Below are 14,039 nucleotides of genomic sequence, written 5' to 3'. Positions count from 1 at the left end.
GGCCACCCAGCAAAACATGAACATGATGGTCACTCTGACAGAGCTCCAGAGTTCCTCTGTGGAGATGGGTGAACCTTCCAGAAGGACAACCATCTCTGCAGCACTCCACCAATCAGGCCTTTATGGTAAAGCGGCCAGACGGAAGCCACTCCTCAGTAAAACGTACATGACAGCCCACTTGGAGTTTTCCAAAAGGCACCTAAAGACTCTCAAACCATGAGAAACAAGATTCTCTGGTCTGATGAAACCAAGATTCAACTCTTTGGCCTGAATGCCAAGCGTCACATCTGGAGGAAACCTGGCACCATCCCTACGGTGAAGCATGGTTCTGATAGCATCATAATGTGGGTGTGTTTTTCAGCGGCAGGGACTGGGAAACTAGTCAGGATCGAGGCAAAGATGAACGAAGAGATCCTTGATGAAAACCTGCTCCAGAGTGCACAGGACCTCAGACTGGGGTGAAGGTTCACCTTCCAACAGGACAATGACCCTAAGCATACAGCCAAGATAACGCAGGAGTGGATTCATGACAAGTCTCTGAATGTCCTTGAGTGGTCCAGCCAGAGCGCGGACTTGAACCCAATCGAACAATGAGAGCCTTCTACACCTTCAGAGAAGGGCTAAGGATTTGTATAATAATTCTAATAATAATAATTCTAATTACATTATTATTTTCAATGATGTTCTGATTCAATCTTTTCAGTTTTTGTTGGAATGGGTTAACAATTAAGTGAAAAGAATATCCAATCAGGATTTTTCTTTAGTGGTCTCGGGAAGAAATTACGAGTCCTCACTGTCCTAGAACGAGTCAAGACAGAGTACAAATGCATCAGACTCCGAGACAAGACCGAGACGCTCAGAATGTGATCTCGAGACTGGACTCGAGACCTACAACACTGATATGTATACTGTTACTGGAGCAGGGATTTTCCCATGTTTACTCTATAATCTGTGATCTCCTGTCAGGAGGCTGGTGTTGAGTCAGATGCCTGTCTGCGATGGGGGGAGGAGAGGAGATCCTTATCAGCCTTTCTCCTCCTCCTCCTCACCCTGGCCTGCATGCCACAACACCAGCCAAGAACCTGGCATCATAGAGGGATCAGCTAAAGTGAGAGCCTCAGGACAAGCACAAACCACAAGAGCAACAAGCCATTCAGAGCCAAAGAAGTACAGTCAATCATCAAACCTCAGTCTATGTACATTTCGCAAATCGAACAAAGTGCTTCTTTCTATTTCCCAATTCAACTGTAGATGTGTGGAAAGTCAACACAGGTTCCAAAAGATACTGGCACACTAAATGTAATGAATGATTTCACTGGTGATTTAAGTGGTTGGTTGAACAAGCATGTCGATTCAATAAATATTCATTTTGTAAGAAAAATATGAATCTTTCACTAGCGTCCTGTAAAGAATGAAAGCCTTCAAAAAATGATCTTAGTTAAAGCAAAAGCTTGATTTTCTAAGGGAGTTATAATCCATTCGGAAGTAAAATGATAGTTCCGTCATGCATGTGGAGTGTCAAAACAACCCTCTAAAAAAACTTGAATAAACAAAAAATGACTTGACCGGTATTTCTCTGAGGTCATGTGTGAGAGCAGATGCTGTAGGTAGAAGAGTGTGTCAGTCTGTCTTACCCTCCTCTAGTCCATCCCTGAAGGACCCAGAGCTGCTCATGGTGCGACTCTTCTCCTCCAGAGACATGGACGAGTTCCTCAGGCGTTCACTGTGCGGGTCATACGGCCCTTCCTGATTGGCCAGGCCGCTTCGGAGGTTGGCCAGGTTGATCTGTGCAGCTGTGGTAGGGCTGCCTGCTGGGACACATCCGTTACATAACACAGGTCAAAGGTTATCTTAAAAACAGACATGGGCAGAGGGCATTGATCAGACATCTTTGCTTGCTGTCTGTTACTCTTCACTCCAAGTGGAAAGTAAGAGTGAAATACAACATTTAAGTGATAATGCCAGAGCCGTGCAAACCGTGCCAATATGTCCTCCAAACACCGGGCTTCGAGGGTATTATCACTTTTGTACAACGGGTTACCAGCATATTCAAATAATGATTGGCATATTTTCATTAAAAACTTTATTTTTATGAATTTATTCATACTATTTCATGCCGACATAAATCTAGGGTTGCTACCCAAGACGGCTGGTCATTCGTTCTATCGGTTCGGTTGCTAGAGACTCGGTGACCCAGTCATTCAGTCTTTTTGTTCTGTATCTATTCGTTCATTCTAAATGTTCCATTGCCATACTGGGTGGCAATGTTCTTATCCCTTGCTTGCTAGCTAGCCAACTAATGCTAACACTTCAAAATGTGCAGCCAGAGTAACAGCAAAGTAGCCGCATTTGTTTAAGCTGTTTTCTAGTGACATTTACTTGGATACATCGATAACAATGAGCTAATGAGGTGCGATTTTCGCTTGGCTTAGAACATGTGCTCACTCATCAGGACACTGTTGATGTTCAGAGGAACTAGCCAACAACACAGTTAACACAATCACTTCAAACTGAAGCCGGAAAGACTGCAAACTAGCTGCACTTCATTTAGTTGTACCTTTTTTCATTGACATTTCTTTGTATATATCCATAAAAATGAAGCCAGCTGACTCATGACTTAGACTGACTGAGAAACGCAGCCTATCTGTCTGTCTCATTCCGTCTCCTGACACGTTCATTACTATGGGACAGCTGGAGATCGAATTTGAATATTGAAACAATGTTGCAAACATTGGAGAGACAGACAAGGTTTATTCAAATCTCAGCTTTTGAAAACAAAATTTTAGTCAAAAAGAAATGTGAGATAATGTCTGGATGATTTTTATAGAGGAGATCATGTTTATAAATTGCTTGGCTGGGCTGAAGAGACAGTGGATTGCACAGTCAGATGGAACAGAGTAAATAGGCATTTTAACATAGATTTAGCTGGTGGCAACTTGTAGAATTGACACCGGCTGGAATGCGGTTTAACCAATCAGCATTCAGGATTAGACCAACCCGTTGTATAAAATAGATATAATCACTACTACTTTTCCTTATGTCACCACTAATATCACTGTAGTCTCTTGAAAGAGACGAAACATTAAGTCAGCATGCACACAATATTTAGTTCTGGGTGCAGAGATGACTATCACTGCTCCTGCAATGATTATCATAGCGATGAGTAGAGAGGGTTGAGGCTACACCTACCAAGCTGGGAGAAGTTGAAGCGGGCTCCGGAGGGCGAGGTGAGGCTGGAAGCGGGGGAGAAGGGGGAGCTGCCGGCAGACTCCTGAAGACCTCCTGCAGAGTGGGAACGCAGCCAGTCCCGGGGGTCGTCATGACTACGCAGCTGGGGCAGGTGGCCGTACCTTGAGAGAGATGGGAGATGCTGAAAAGCCACCTCACATCCACATCTATGTGTGAATGTTGCAAATCACTAGCTGCACAGATATAATGACCTAGGTTGTTGATGGACAGGGAGGCAAGTGGATAACACCAAGGCTGTCTGATAATGTGCATCTAGTACAATCACAAATCACAGGTGGAAGTTGCACGTCAATGTACCTTCATGAAAACAATGATTAAGTGCCTGTTTTTTTTTCCTTTGTAAAAATCTCATGGAAATGGTGATTTACGGAGAAGTATTTTGGGAGTTCTGCCCTTGTTAAAGTAAAATAAAACTGGTGTAATATGCATCTAATCACAGGGCCAATTCCTGTGTTGGTGCAGGTAGGTGTGTTGTCATTCTGAACATATAGAGACAGGAGACAGCTTCAGCTAACTGATCTCTTATCTATAGAAGCATCACAGCTGCTGTGTCCTATATGCTTTGATGTACATCTCAAGATTAGGCCTCAGACTACAGGCCTGCCTTTCCTAGTTCAGCCAGAAGATGGCGCTGTGCATGCGGTGAAAGAGATGCAGGCAGTGAAAACATCCAACGCTCACTTCACTTCACAACACAGTACACCACACACAGGCAGCTGTTTCACTATCAAGCAAGTCTAGCTCCATATAGACACATTTACCTGTCCTGTTTCCGGGGTAAAGTGTTTCTGCTGAATTTGGGACTAGCTGAGGGAGAGGAGAGGGGGCTAAGACTAGGGGGTAGGGAGAAGGGGGTTAGGGGGTAGGGGTAGACAAAACAGAGAGAGGAGCAGCACCAAGAGAAGGGGGAAAACAGAGAGATCATCAGTCATGATAGAATCCATGCTTTCATCCCACCAACACCTGCTAGGAGTCAGTCTCCTATCATCTCCTTTATCATCAATATGGCCAGTCAAACACTTCTGTTAACCCTCATGCACACAACAGTTTAAAGGTCGAGATACAAAGGGAGAAAAAGGGAGGGGAGTTTGTAGTAGATATACAAACACATAGCCACACCTGGCCGTTCCTGGAACCCCCCTCCCGCTCCTACCTTTCTGAGATTCCCGTTTTGATGCCGTTGTTCCTGACGCAGGCTGGCAGTGTGTCGTGACCATGGCCGTGGTGTCCGTAGCCACCGCTGCCCAGGGACACGTCGATGGACTCGCTGCTGGTGGCAAGGCTGCTGAGGGAGGGGTAGCCGGGGCTCAGGGTATCCCTGCTCATGGTGCTACTCCAGGCCAGGCTGTGGGAAGGGGTGGACAGGGCCGAGCCGGGGCTGGAAGCCAGGGGGGAGAGGGAATGGGCCTCAACACCCAGACGACCTCCACCCCCATACAGAGGGCTACTGCCCCCGCTACTGGCCGAGGGGGAGTCCAGAGCGCCGCCCTGCTGGCCAGAGTTGGCGTGGGGGTTGGAGATGACGGTGGAGTTCTTCATGTTCTCTGCGGTGGTGACTGGGGCCTGCTGCTTAGCCTGCTTGCCTCCGAACAGTCTGGATGGCACGGGAGAGGGGAGAGGAGTGACAAGAGAATTATATGCGGTACATGGGTTTTAAGTAGAGAATTGTTGAAGGAATTTGTAATGAAAATGCTGGTTAATGCAAAGAGAAGCGAAACAAATACATATCATAACATTGCCACGGGAACACAATACCTACTTCATGGTATAACCATATAATCACAAGAAAAATGTATCTCTCTCTCTGATTCACCGGTCCGTTTTGGGCGTCCGTGTGAACAGCTATCATACATCTTCTACCGTGGCTTTTAATCAACAGGTCATTTATATTAATTAAAGCAGGATGTAAAGCGTGTGCCACAGACACCACATTTGTTTTGACAACATTAAATCAACAAGGTTTAAATGAGAAGGGAGACTCTCAGACCACTGAGGGAAAACAGCTGCTCTCTTTTCTCATTACCTCATCAGGCGATTAGTCAGATAAGTCCAAGCACCAGCAGCATCAGTTAAAGCAACACCAGGCAGCCCAGTCCTGGGTTCGAGCTAGAGAAAACACTGGCCTCTCAGTCTGGGCCCTGTCACCCTGCTTTTAATGAGCAGTGATAGGCCATTATTTCACAGGCCACAAGGGAAGAGAGGCCCTCTAGCTGCCTAGTGATAAAACAAGCCTTTTGGTTTATGGGAAAAAAAGTCACTGGCAAAAAACATAACGAAACCCTGATAAGGGCTCTCTAAATGTTCTTTAATGCCGATATGATGATTATCCCAACTCAAATCTGTTTGCACTGTGCCTGAATACATCGCCCCTTGAAACACAAGCAGGATGGTGTGGTAGTGCTGTCAGGGCTGGAGGGAAGGAACTATCAGACTCATCGACAGTCAGTGTAAGACAGACCCTGATATATGGTGGTAGGTGGACTTTAAGTAGACTGTAGTATGGAGGTGATGGGCTCACCTGCGCAGAGTAGGGGAGGAGATGTCTGGGTACTTTCCCCCTGGTTGCCTGGCTCCCTGAGGGGGTAGAGTTGCTGAGCCCTGGGCCATGGGATTGGCTTCAGAGGACACCCCCTTCTCCTTGTCTGTCTGGTTAGATCCAGAGCCAGGCAGAGGGATGCCACCGGCGCTAGGCTTGGGGACTTGGCTGCGGCTTTTAGGGCCGTGGTGCGTGTTGGACCTGGAGCTGAGGTTGGACTCGATGCTGGTGCTGGAGGAGCGGTTGGTGCTGCGAACCCCGCCAGAGGCTCTGCTGGGCCGGGGGAGGCTGCGGTACTGCAGGGTGGAGTGGGAGCTCACAGGCAGGTAGCCATCATCCACACTGGCCTGGCGACCAAGACCCCGACCCCCGTGGAGCTGCACTGATTTGGGGATCTTCCCCAGGGTGGCAGAGCCACCGGTGATGGTGACTCCGCTGGCTGTCACCATGGTCATACCTCCTCCTGCGTGCTTCTTGAAGCCAAACGTGTTGGTGGTGGGGGTGCGGCTGGAGCTGGAGGTGGAGGGGGTCTTCTTGGCTTCGTCTCCACTGCTGCGGCCCGTGTCTGATGGGGAGCGCTGCATACTGCTGTTGGCCCGGGGCGAGAGATGATGCTGGCCCTTCTCAGACACCTTGGTGTCGTCCGTTTTACCTGTGGGTGGAGACATGACACTGTCTGTCAACCATGGACCAAGCACATTCACTCAGCAGTGCAGTTATACGGTAGCAGACATCCTGCTGAGCTCCAACACGTTTAAACTCAAAGGCCTCTCTATCTAACCACTTCAATAATAAAAAGGTAACAGATCACGTCTTCAGAACAGTTCTCCGGAGAGTGGTTTCATCACCTGGCAACCTGAGCCCTGATCTCACCAGATAAAACCTCTCTGTGGTTGACTCTTGGCTGTCTTTTCACATGCTCCAGGAACCCATGCAGTTCAGACTGACAGAGCACAATACACAGACAGTGTGGCTGTTGGGACTGCAGACAGAGACAACATAGCTCTACTCTGTATGTAACGTGCCTGTCCCATGGGTCTTCAGCGTGCCGCAGACTGGCGTGACAGGCACCTTGGTCCTGGGCGAGGTCACGCCCACCTGGGCACTCAGGCCTCGCCTCCAGGAGCCCGTGTGGGCCATGGAAGGCGTTTTGCGGTCCGAGGAGCTCCTGCCCGACTCGTTCGACATGTCTGAGGGGCGGCGGCACCACTTGGAGCCCGATTCCATTTTGAACCCGCTGTCCGAGCCCCCGTCAGACCTCTTGACCTCGTCGCTGCCGGACCACACAGAGTTCTGCTCGACGGCTGAGTGCTTCTCCGCGTCCGTCTGGAGCGGAGGGGGAAACCAAACATAAAACATCTGTTACTTCTGTTTATTCAAGTGGTGTAGATACTATACATACCATACCAGTACAATAACAGGTGAATCATCTCACAAGGAGAGCAAGCAGAAAGAAAAGCAACAATCTACTATAGAATCTCCCCTCATAAGCTCACCCTTGTGCTATCATTCCAGTCAAACAACTCCACATGCCCCTATTACTGTGAATGATTTAACATTCTCATCAGCAAACAGCACTCGTTAAAGAAACACGGTCAAGACCAGGGTGCTTTTCTTAGTAGCGTAAGCCCCGGTCCACCTGAGGATCTGTCTTTTTTCAGTCATCTATCTCCTGTGTTTGAGGGTTACAAAATCCACTTGTCACTTCAATCTTGCTGAGACTAAGTTATTTTTTATGTTTTTTCCACCTTTTATTTAACCAGGTAGGCCAGTTGAGAACAAGTTCTCATTTACAACTGCGACCTGGCCAAGATAAAGGAAAGCAGTGCGACACAAACAACCATTCAGAGTTACACATGGAATAAACAAACGTACAGTCAATAACACAATAGAAAAATCTATGTACAGTGTGTGCAAATGTAGTAAAATTAGGGAGGTAAGGCAATATATAGTCCATAGAGGCGAAATAATAACAATTTAGCATTAACACTCGAGTGCTAGATGTGCAGATGATGATGTGCAAGTAGAGATACTGGGGGTGCAAAAAGCAAAAACATTTTAAAAACAATATGGGGATGAGGTAGTTGGGTGTGCTATTTACAGATGGGCTGTGTACAGGTACAGTGATTGGTAAGCTGCTCTGACACCTGATGCTTAAAGTTAGAGAGGGAGATATGAGTCTCCAGCTTCAGTGATTTTTGAAATTCGTTCCAGTCATTGGCAGCAGAGAACTGGAAGGAAAGGCGGCCAAAGGGGGTGTTGGCTTTGGGGATGACCAGTGAGATATACCTGCTGGAGTGCGTGCTACGGGTGGGTGTTGCTATGGTGACCAGTGAGCTGAGATAAGGTGGGGCTTTACCTAGCAAAGACTTATAGATGACCTGGAACCAGTGGGTTTGGCGACGAATATGTAGCGAGGGCCAGCCAACGAGTGCATACAGGTCACAGTGGTGGGTAGTATATGGGGCTTTGGTGACAAAACTACATCCAATTTGCTGAGTAGAGTGTTGGAGGCTATTTTGTAAATGACATCGCCAAAGTCAATGAATGGTAGGATAGTCAGTTTTACGAGGGTATGTTTGGCAGCATGAGTGAAGGAGGCTTTGTTTGTCGAAATAGGAAGCCGATTCTAGATTTAATTTTGGATTGGAGATGCTTAACGTGAGTCTGGAAGGAGAGTTTACAGTCTAACCATACAGCTAGGTATTTGTAAGTTGTCCACATATTCTAAGTCAGAACCGTCCAGTGTAGTGATGCTAGTCGGGTGGAGGGGAGCGGGCAGCAATCGGTTGAAGAGCATGCATTTAGTTTTACTAACATTTTAAAGCAGTTGGAGGCCACATAAGGAGTGTTGTATGGCATTGAAGCTTGTTTTGAGGTTTGTTAACACAGTGTTCAAAGGAAGGCCAGATGTATACAGAATGGTGTCGTCTGCGTAGAGGTGGATCAGAGAATCACCAGCAGCAAGAGCAACATCATTGATATATACAGAGAAAAGAGTCGGCCCGAGAATTGAACCCTGTGGCACCCCCGTAGAGACTGCCAGAGGTCCGGACAACAGGCCATCCGATTTGACACACTGAACTCTATCTGAGAAGTAGTTGGTGAACCAGGCGAGGCAGTCATTTGAGAAATAAGAATTAAGTAGTGGACTACAATGGAGGCCTACAAATCCTGACAAGACCTGAAGTGATTACCACAGCAAATCAGCAAAGATGGCTCTTTCATGCTTTACGAATCAACATTACCGCCTTGAAAAAAAAAGAAAAAAAGTGGAGACTGGAGAGTGAGGCGGGCGAACAGGACCATTACGTTGGGCCTACAAATATACAATGTGTTGGAGCAGTATAGTGTGTTTTCCCGGCGCTCACCAAGCTTACTTAAGCCCCAGTTATAACAGGGTATTGTTTAAATAGCTACTGAAAATACTAATAAAAATGGATTGCCAGGAAAATAATTTTAATGGCCTTGTTCTTTATCAGCATGAATCTGAAACACTAATCTCTAGGCCTATACCTGCAATAATATATCCAAACTATATTTTACAGAGCAGCAGAAAAATGCAACACAAAGCAATTCTATACAAAGCAATAGTTGCAGAGAAAATGGGAGGGATTTTGTGATTGATTGTTGGCTTGAAGAGCTGGTTTTGGGGCCGGACTTCAATCATCTGTTGATGTTTAAGTCACTCGTTGGCACAGGAGGATGCAGAGAAAATCTTAATGGTAGAAAACATGAAAACTAAACGGGTGCCAAAGCAGCAGTCTCTGCTCTCGTCTACCAGTGCTTTTTCTATGACTGGAAATAACCTTGCTGCAGTCTTCTACACTGTAAAAAAATATATTTTGTTTGTACGTTAACTTACTGGCAGCCAGTTACCTGTACTTTACTGTAAAAAAATGTACAGTATGTTACCGTATATTCCAAAGAACCTTTGGTTTAACAGTATATTAGTGTCTAACATTTACAGTAATGTACTGCTAAACCAAAGTTTCTTTGGAATTTATGGTAACATACTGTACCTTTTAGTTTTTTTTACAGTCACTTACAGGTTACAGGCTGCCAATAAGTTACCGTAAAAACAACTGGATTATTTTTACAGTGTACAATATCACAACCATGCCAACTACTTTATTCCTGAGAAAACTAATTCACTACCCTTTGGTCTCCCATCCAGGGTTTTAACCAATCCCAACCATGCTATGATACAGTACTTGTCACTGAGTATTGCCAATGTGCTATCGTGAGAATGATTGTTGATTGTGCTCCACTTAAAAACTAAATAGATTCACTGTTGCTATCGAAGTCATTCCAAACAGTAGATTTAACAGAGCAAATCAAATGTGACCAATCTTTTTCACTCCTATATAGTCAATGGTGCTATTTAGGCCTATATAACATTTACAAAGTCATCAACAATGGTGCTATTTAGGCCTATATAACATTTACAAAGTCATCAACAATGGTGCTATTTAGGCCTATATAACATTTACAAAGTCATCAACAATGGTGCTATTTAGGCCTATATAACATTTACAAAGTCATCAACAATGGTGCTATTTAGGCCTATATAACATTTACAAAGTCATCAACAATGGTGCTATTTAGGCCTATATAACATTTACAAAGTCATCAACAGCAATTGTTTCAATTCAACCCAGAATTCAACTAAAAATAGACAATACAATAGTCCTTGGGTTTCAAGCTCTGGTTGATTTCAAATGTCATGATAATTTAGTGACTTTGAATTGTGTTTGGTTGTCAACGCAACCAAATATCAACATTTAAAGGAGATGTATCTTCTGCTTGGATAGTTCAATCTGTGCCACTGACTTAGTCTGGCCTTAATAACATTTCGTCTACAAATGAATCATTGATATGTTAGATTCACATCTGCATCTCAACCAAAAATCTAAGTTAAAGAACAGGACTGAATTGAATCATACTTTGATTAAAGTGCATTTAAAGTTTGATTTGATTTAGTCTTATTCTTTAATAAATAAAAGTTGGAGAATAGGATTAAGCCAGTGGCTCAAATGGAACTACCCAAGCAGTCGGTACAGCTCCTTTAAATGTGGATGTTTTTGTGTTGTCAACCAAACACAATTCAATATTACTTTCAAAGTAAATACCCTAAAGTTAAGGCTATCTTACAATCTAATGTAACAGTATTTATTCAACCTTAAAATGAGTAACAAATCCATGGCCCTATTTTGAGGTGACTGTAACTCTACAATTCTTCTTATATCATTATATAAAGTCTGCATGTTCAAGACAGCGTGCATAGGTCATTGCAGGTCTGTGTAGATCTTCACAATAGCTGTAATAATCTCTGCAGGATCTCAAATAGCATTGATCACTTGCACCATGTACTTCTAATCAGGGCAGGTGTTGTGGGCGGGCCCTAGGGGGTCTGGCACGCCCTACCGTACCTCCTTGACTGTCCTAAATAAAACATTGAAATATGAATAATTGATCTGACCGACAGGCAGAACGACACATCAATCTCAAATAAAGCATCCGTGCGAGAAAAAGAGCCCTTCTGTCTCAGTACGTGTAGCCCATGTATCTGATGCTGTCTGAACAAGAGTATGGCATGTCATACTCTTTTTGTCCAGACAGCATCAGATACATGGTTCACCTACAGTGAGACAGAGGGGCGCTGTTTCGCTCACCCGTATGCTTTCTCCAGTGAGATAGTATCAGCCACTAGCGAGTTGAACAGGGATGTAGTGCTGCCGGAGGCGTAGTAAAATAATATTTCTGGAAAATCAATTCTGATACATTTGAAATCAATTATTTAATTGCTACGAAAATCCATGAAAACGATAGAATGACAAACCAAATAAATATGTAGGCTGTAGCAGCCTATAGGTAGGTAAATGGTGCTTTCTTCCCGACCTCTCAACTCAATTCAATTCAACGGCCTTTATTGGCATGGGAAACATATGGTAACATTGCCAAAACAAGTGAAGTAGATAATATACAAAAGTGAAATAAACAATAAAAATGAACAGTAAACATTACACTCACAGAAGTTCCAAAAGAATAAAGACATTACAAATGTCATATTATGTATATATACAGTGTTGTAATGATGTGCAAATGGTTAAAGTACAAAAGGGAAAATAAATAAACATAAATATGGGTTGTATTTATGCAATGTAATTTGTTCTTCACTGGTTACCCTTTTCTTGTGGCAGCAGGTCAAAATCTTGCTGCTGTGATGGGCCACTGTGGTATTTCACCCAGTAGATACTGTATGGGAGTTTATCAAAATCGGGGTTGGGTTCGAATTCTTTGTGGATCTGTGTAATCTGAGGGAAATATGTCTCTCTAATATGGTCATACATTTGGCAAGTCAGGAAGTGCAGCTCAGTTTCCACCTCATTTTGTGGGCAGTGTGCACATAGCCTGTCTTCTCTTGAGAGCCAGGTCTGCCTACGGCGGCCTTTCTCAATAGTAAGGATATGCTCACTGAGTCTGTACATATTCAAAGCTTTCCTTAAATTTGGGTCAGTCACAGTGGTCAGGTATTCTGCCACTGTGTACTCTCTGTTTAGGGCCAAATAGAATTCTAGTTTGCTCAGTTTTTTTGTTAATTCTTTCCAATGTGTCAAGTAATTATCTTTTTGTTTTCTCATGATTTGGTTGATTCTAATTGTGTTGCTGTCTTGGGGCTCTATGGGGTCTGTTTGTGTTTGTGAACAGAGCCCCAGGACCAGCTTGCTTAGGGGACTCTTCTCCAGGTTCATCTCTCTGTAGGTGATGGCTTTGTTATGGAATGTTTGGGAATCACTTCCTTTTAGGTGGTTGTAGAATTTAACGGATCTTTTCTGGATTTTGATAATTAGCGGGTATCGGCCTAATTCTGCTCTGCATGCAGTATTTGGTGTTTTAGGTTGTACACAGAGAATATTTTTGCAGAGTCTCAATTTGGTGTTTGTCCCATTTAGTGAATTCTTGGTTGGTGAGCAGACCGCAGATCTCACAACCATAAAGGGCAATGGGTTCTATAATTGATTCAAGTATTTTTAGCCAGATCCTAATTGATATGTCGAATTTTATGTTCTTTTCGATGGCATAGAATGCCCTTCTTGCCTTGTCTCTCAAATCGTTCACAGCATTGTGGAAGTTACCTGTGGCTCTGATGTTTAGGCCGAGGTATGCATAGTTTTTTGTATGCTCTAGGGAGTCTAGATGGAATTTGTATTTGTGGTCCTGGTCAACTGGACCTTTTTTGGAACACCATTATTTGGTCTTACTGAGATTTACTGTCAGGGCCCAGGTCTGGTAGAATCTGTGCAGAAGATCTAGGTACTGCAGTAGGCCCTCCCTGGTTGGTAACAGAAGCACCAGACCATCAGCAAACAGTTGATATTTGACTTCAGATTCTAGTAGGGTGAGTCCGGGTGCTGCAGACTTTTCTAGTGCCCCTTGCCAATTCGTTGACCTTCTCTCACTCTCTCTCTGGCAGTGGCGCAAATGATGAAGAACTGCAGATGTGTGTAAAGAGGCCTGTCAGTGGGAGGGTTGACCTCTTCGAGTGGGCCAAATCCAAGAACAGCCACAGACTGAAAACACGACCAGGGGGTGATAACACGTCTGTCCTCAAAACAGTTTGTTATGGACTTGGGGTTCATGTACGATGCATTTGAGCTCGCCCTACTGTCCGAGTGTTAAGCTTACAGAAAAGTACTACCTCTATTGCGCATGCAGGCAAACTGATCCACCGCATGAACCGTATCATCCCACCAACGGGGATCTAGCATCGAAATTCACTGCGTGTCCGCCTTGATGTTCATAAAACTCCACGGTCCTCCTCTTAAGCAGTGGGACACAAAACGATATGTGACCAACCCGGTTAGGGAGGTGACCAACTTGTTTTTCTCTGTAAGCTTAGTACTCGGACAGTAGGGCGGTTTCAAGTGCGTCATCCAGCACCACATTTTAAAGGGTGCTCAAATTGCTTAAATGAACCCTTATCAAGTTCCGCTGCCTACACCTACTCATCACATATTAGTATTATTAGTATTGCTATTACAAATAAAAAAAGACTACCACTTCTCACAATGGTGCTCGTTTAGTAAAGTTAGATCCAAGCTGAATCATTGCCTCACAAAATCACATCATGATTTTACATAACAGAACAGAATATAATAGCATGTTCTGTACAGTAGTAGTAGGTGTATAATATGTTACACCAAAAACACCTCCTCAGTCATTTCTTATCTAGAGCTGAATAGTCAAAAAT

At 44.4% G+C, this 14,039-nt stretch overlaps 1 protein-coding gene across 9 annotated transcripts in view; it reads right to left on the bottom strand.

The window, feature by feature from the left end:
- The window catches only part of LOC112252617 (neuron navigator 2-like), a 107,872-nt gene that overhangs the window by 28,638 nt on the left and 65,195 nt on the right, over positions 1 to 14,039 (bottom strand). For 5 of the 9 annotated variants that reach the window (XM_042323307.1, XM_042323313.1, XM_042323314.1 and 2 more), the window contains 6 exons: positions 6,811 to 7,111; positions 5,768 to 6,437; positions 4,403 to 4,843; positions 4,011 to 4,082; positions 3,190 to 3,350; positions 1,635 to 1,811 (listed from right to left, as the gene is read on the bottom strand). In XM_042323307.1, coding sequence (XP_042179241.1) covers positions 1,635 to 1,811; positions 3,190 to 3,350; positions 4,011 to 4,082; positions 4,403 to 4,843; positions 5,768 to 6,437; positions 6,811 to 7,111 — 1,822 coding nt within the window. The remainder of the gene's footprint in view (positions 1 to 1,634; positions 1,812 to 3,189; positions 3,351 to 4,010; positions 4,083 to 4,402; positions 4,844 to 5,767; positions 6,438 to 6,810; positions 7,112 to 14,039) is intronic. The other 4 variants (XM_042323308.1, XM_042323316.1, XM_042323309.1 and 1 more) reach the window with 3 other exon arrangements.

Source organism: Oncorhynchus tshawytscha, linkage group LG06, assembly GCF_018296145.1.
Source record: "Oncorhynchus tshawytscha isolate Ot180627B linkage group LG06, Otsh_v2.0, whole genome shotgun sequence".
NCBI classification, from domain to species: domain Eukaryota; kingdom Metazoa; phylum Chordata; class Actinopteri; order Salmoniformes; family Salmonidae; genus Oncorhynchus; species Oncorhynchus tshawytscha.
Note: the sequence above shows the minus strand (reverse complement) of the source record. Positions and strands in the feature narration are given on the sequence as shown.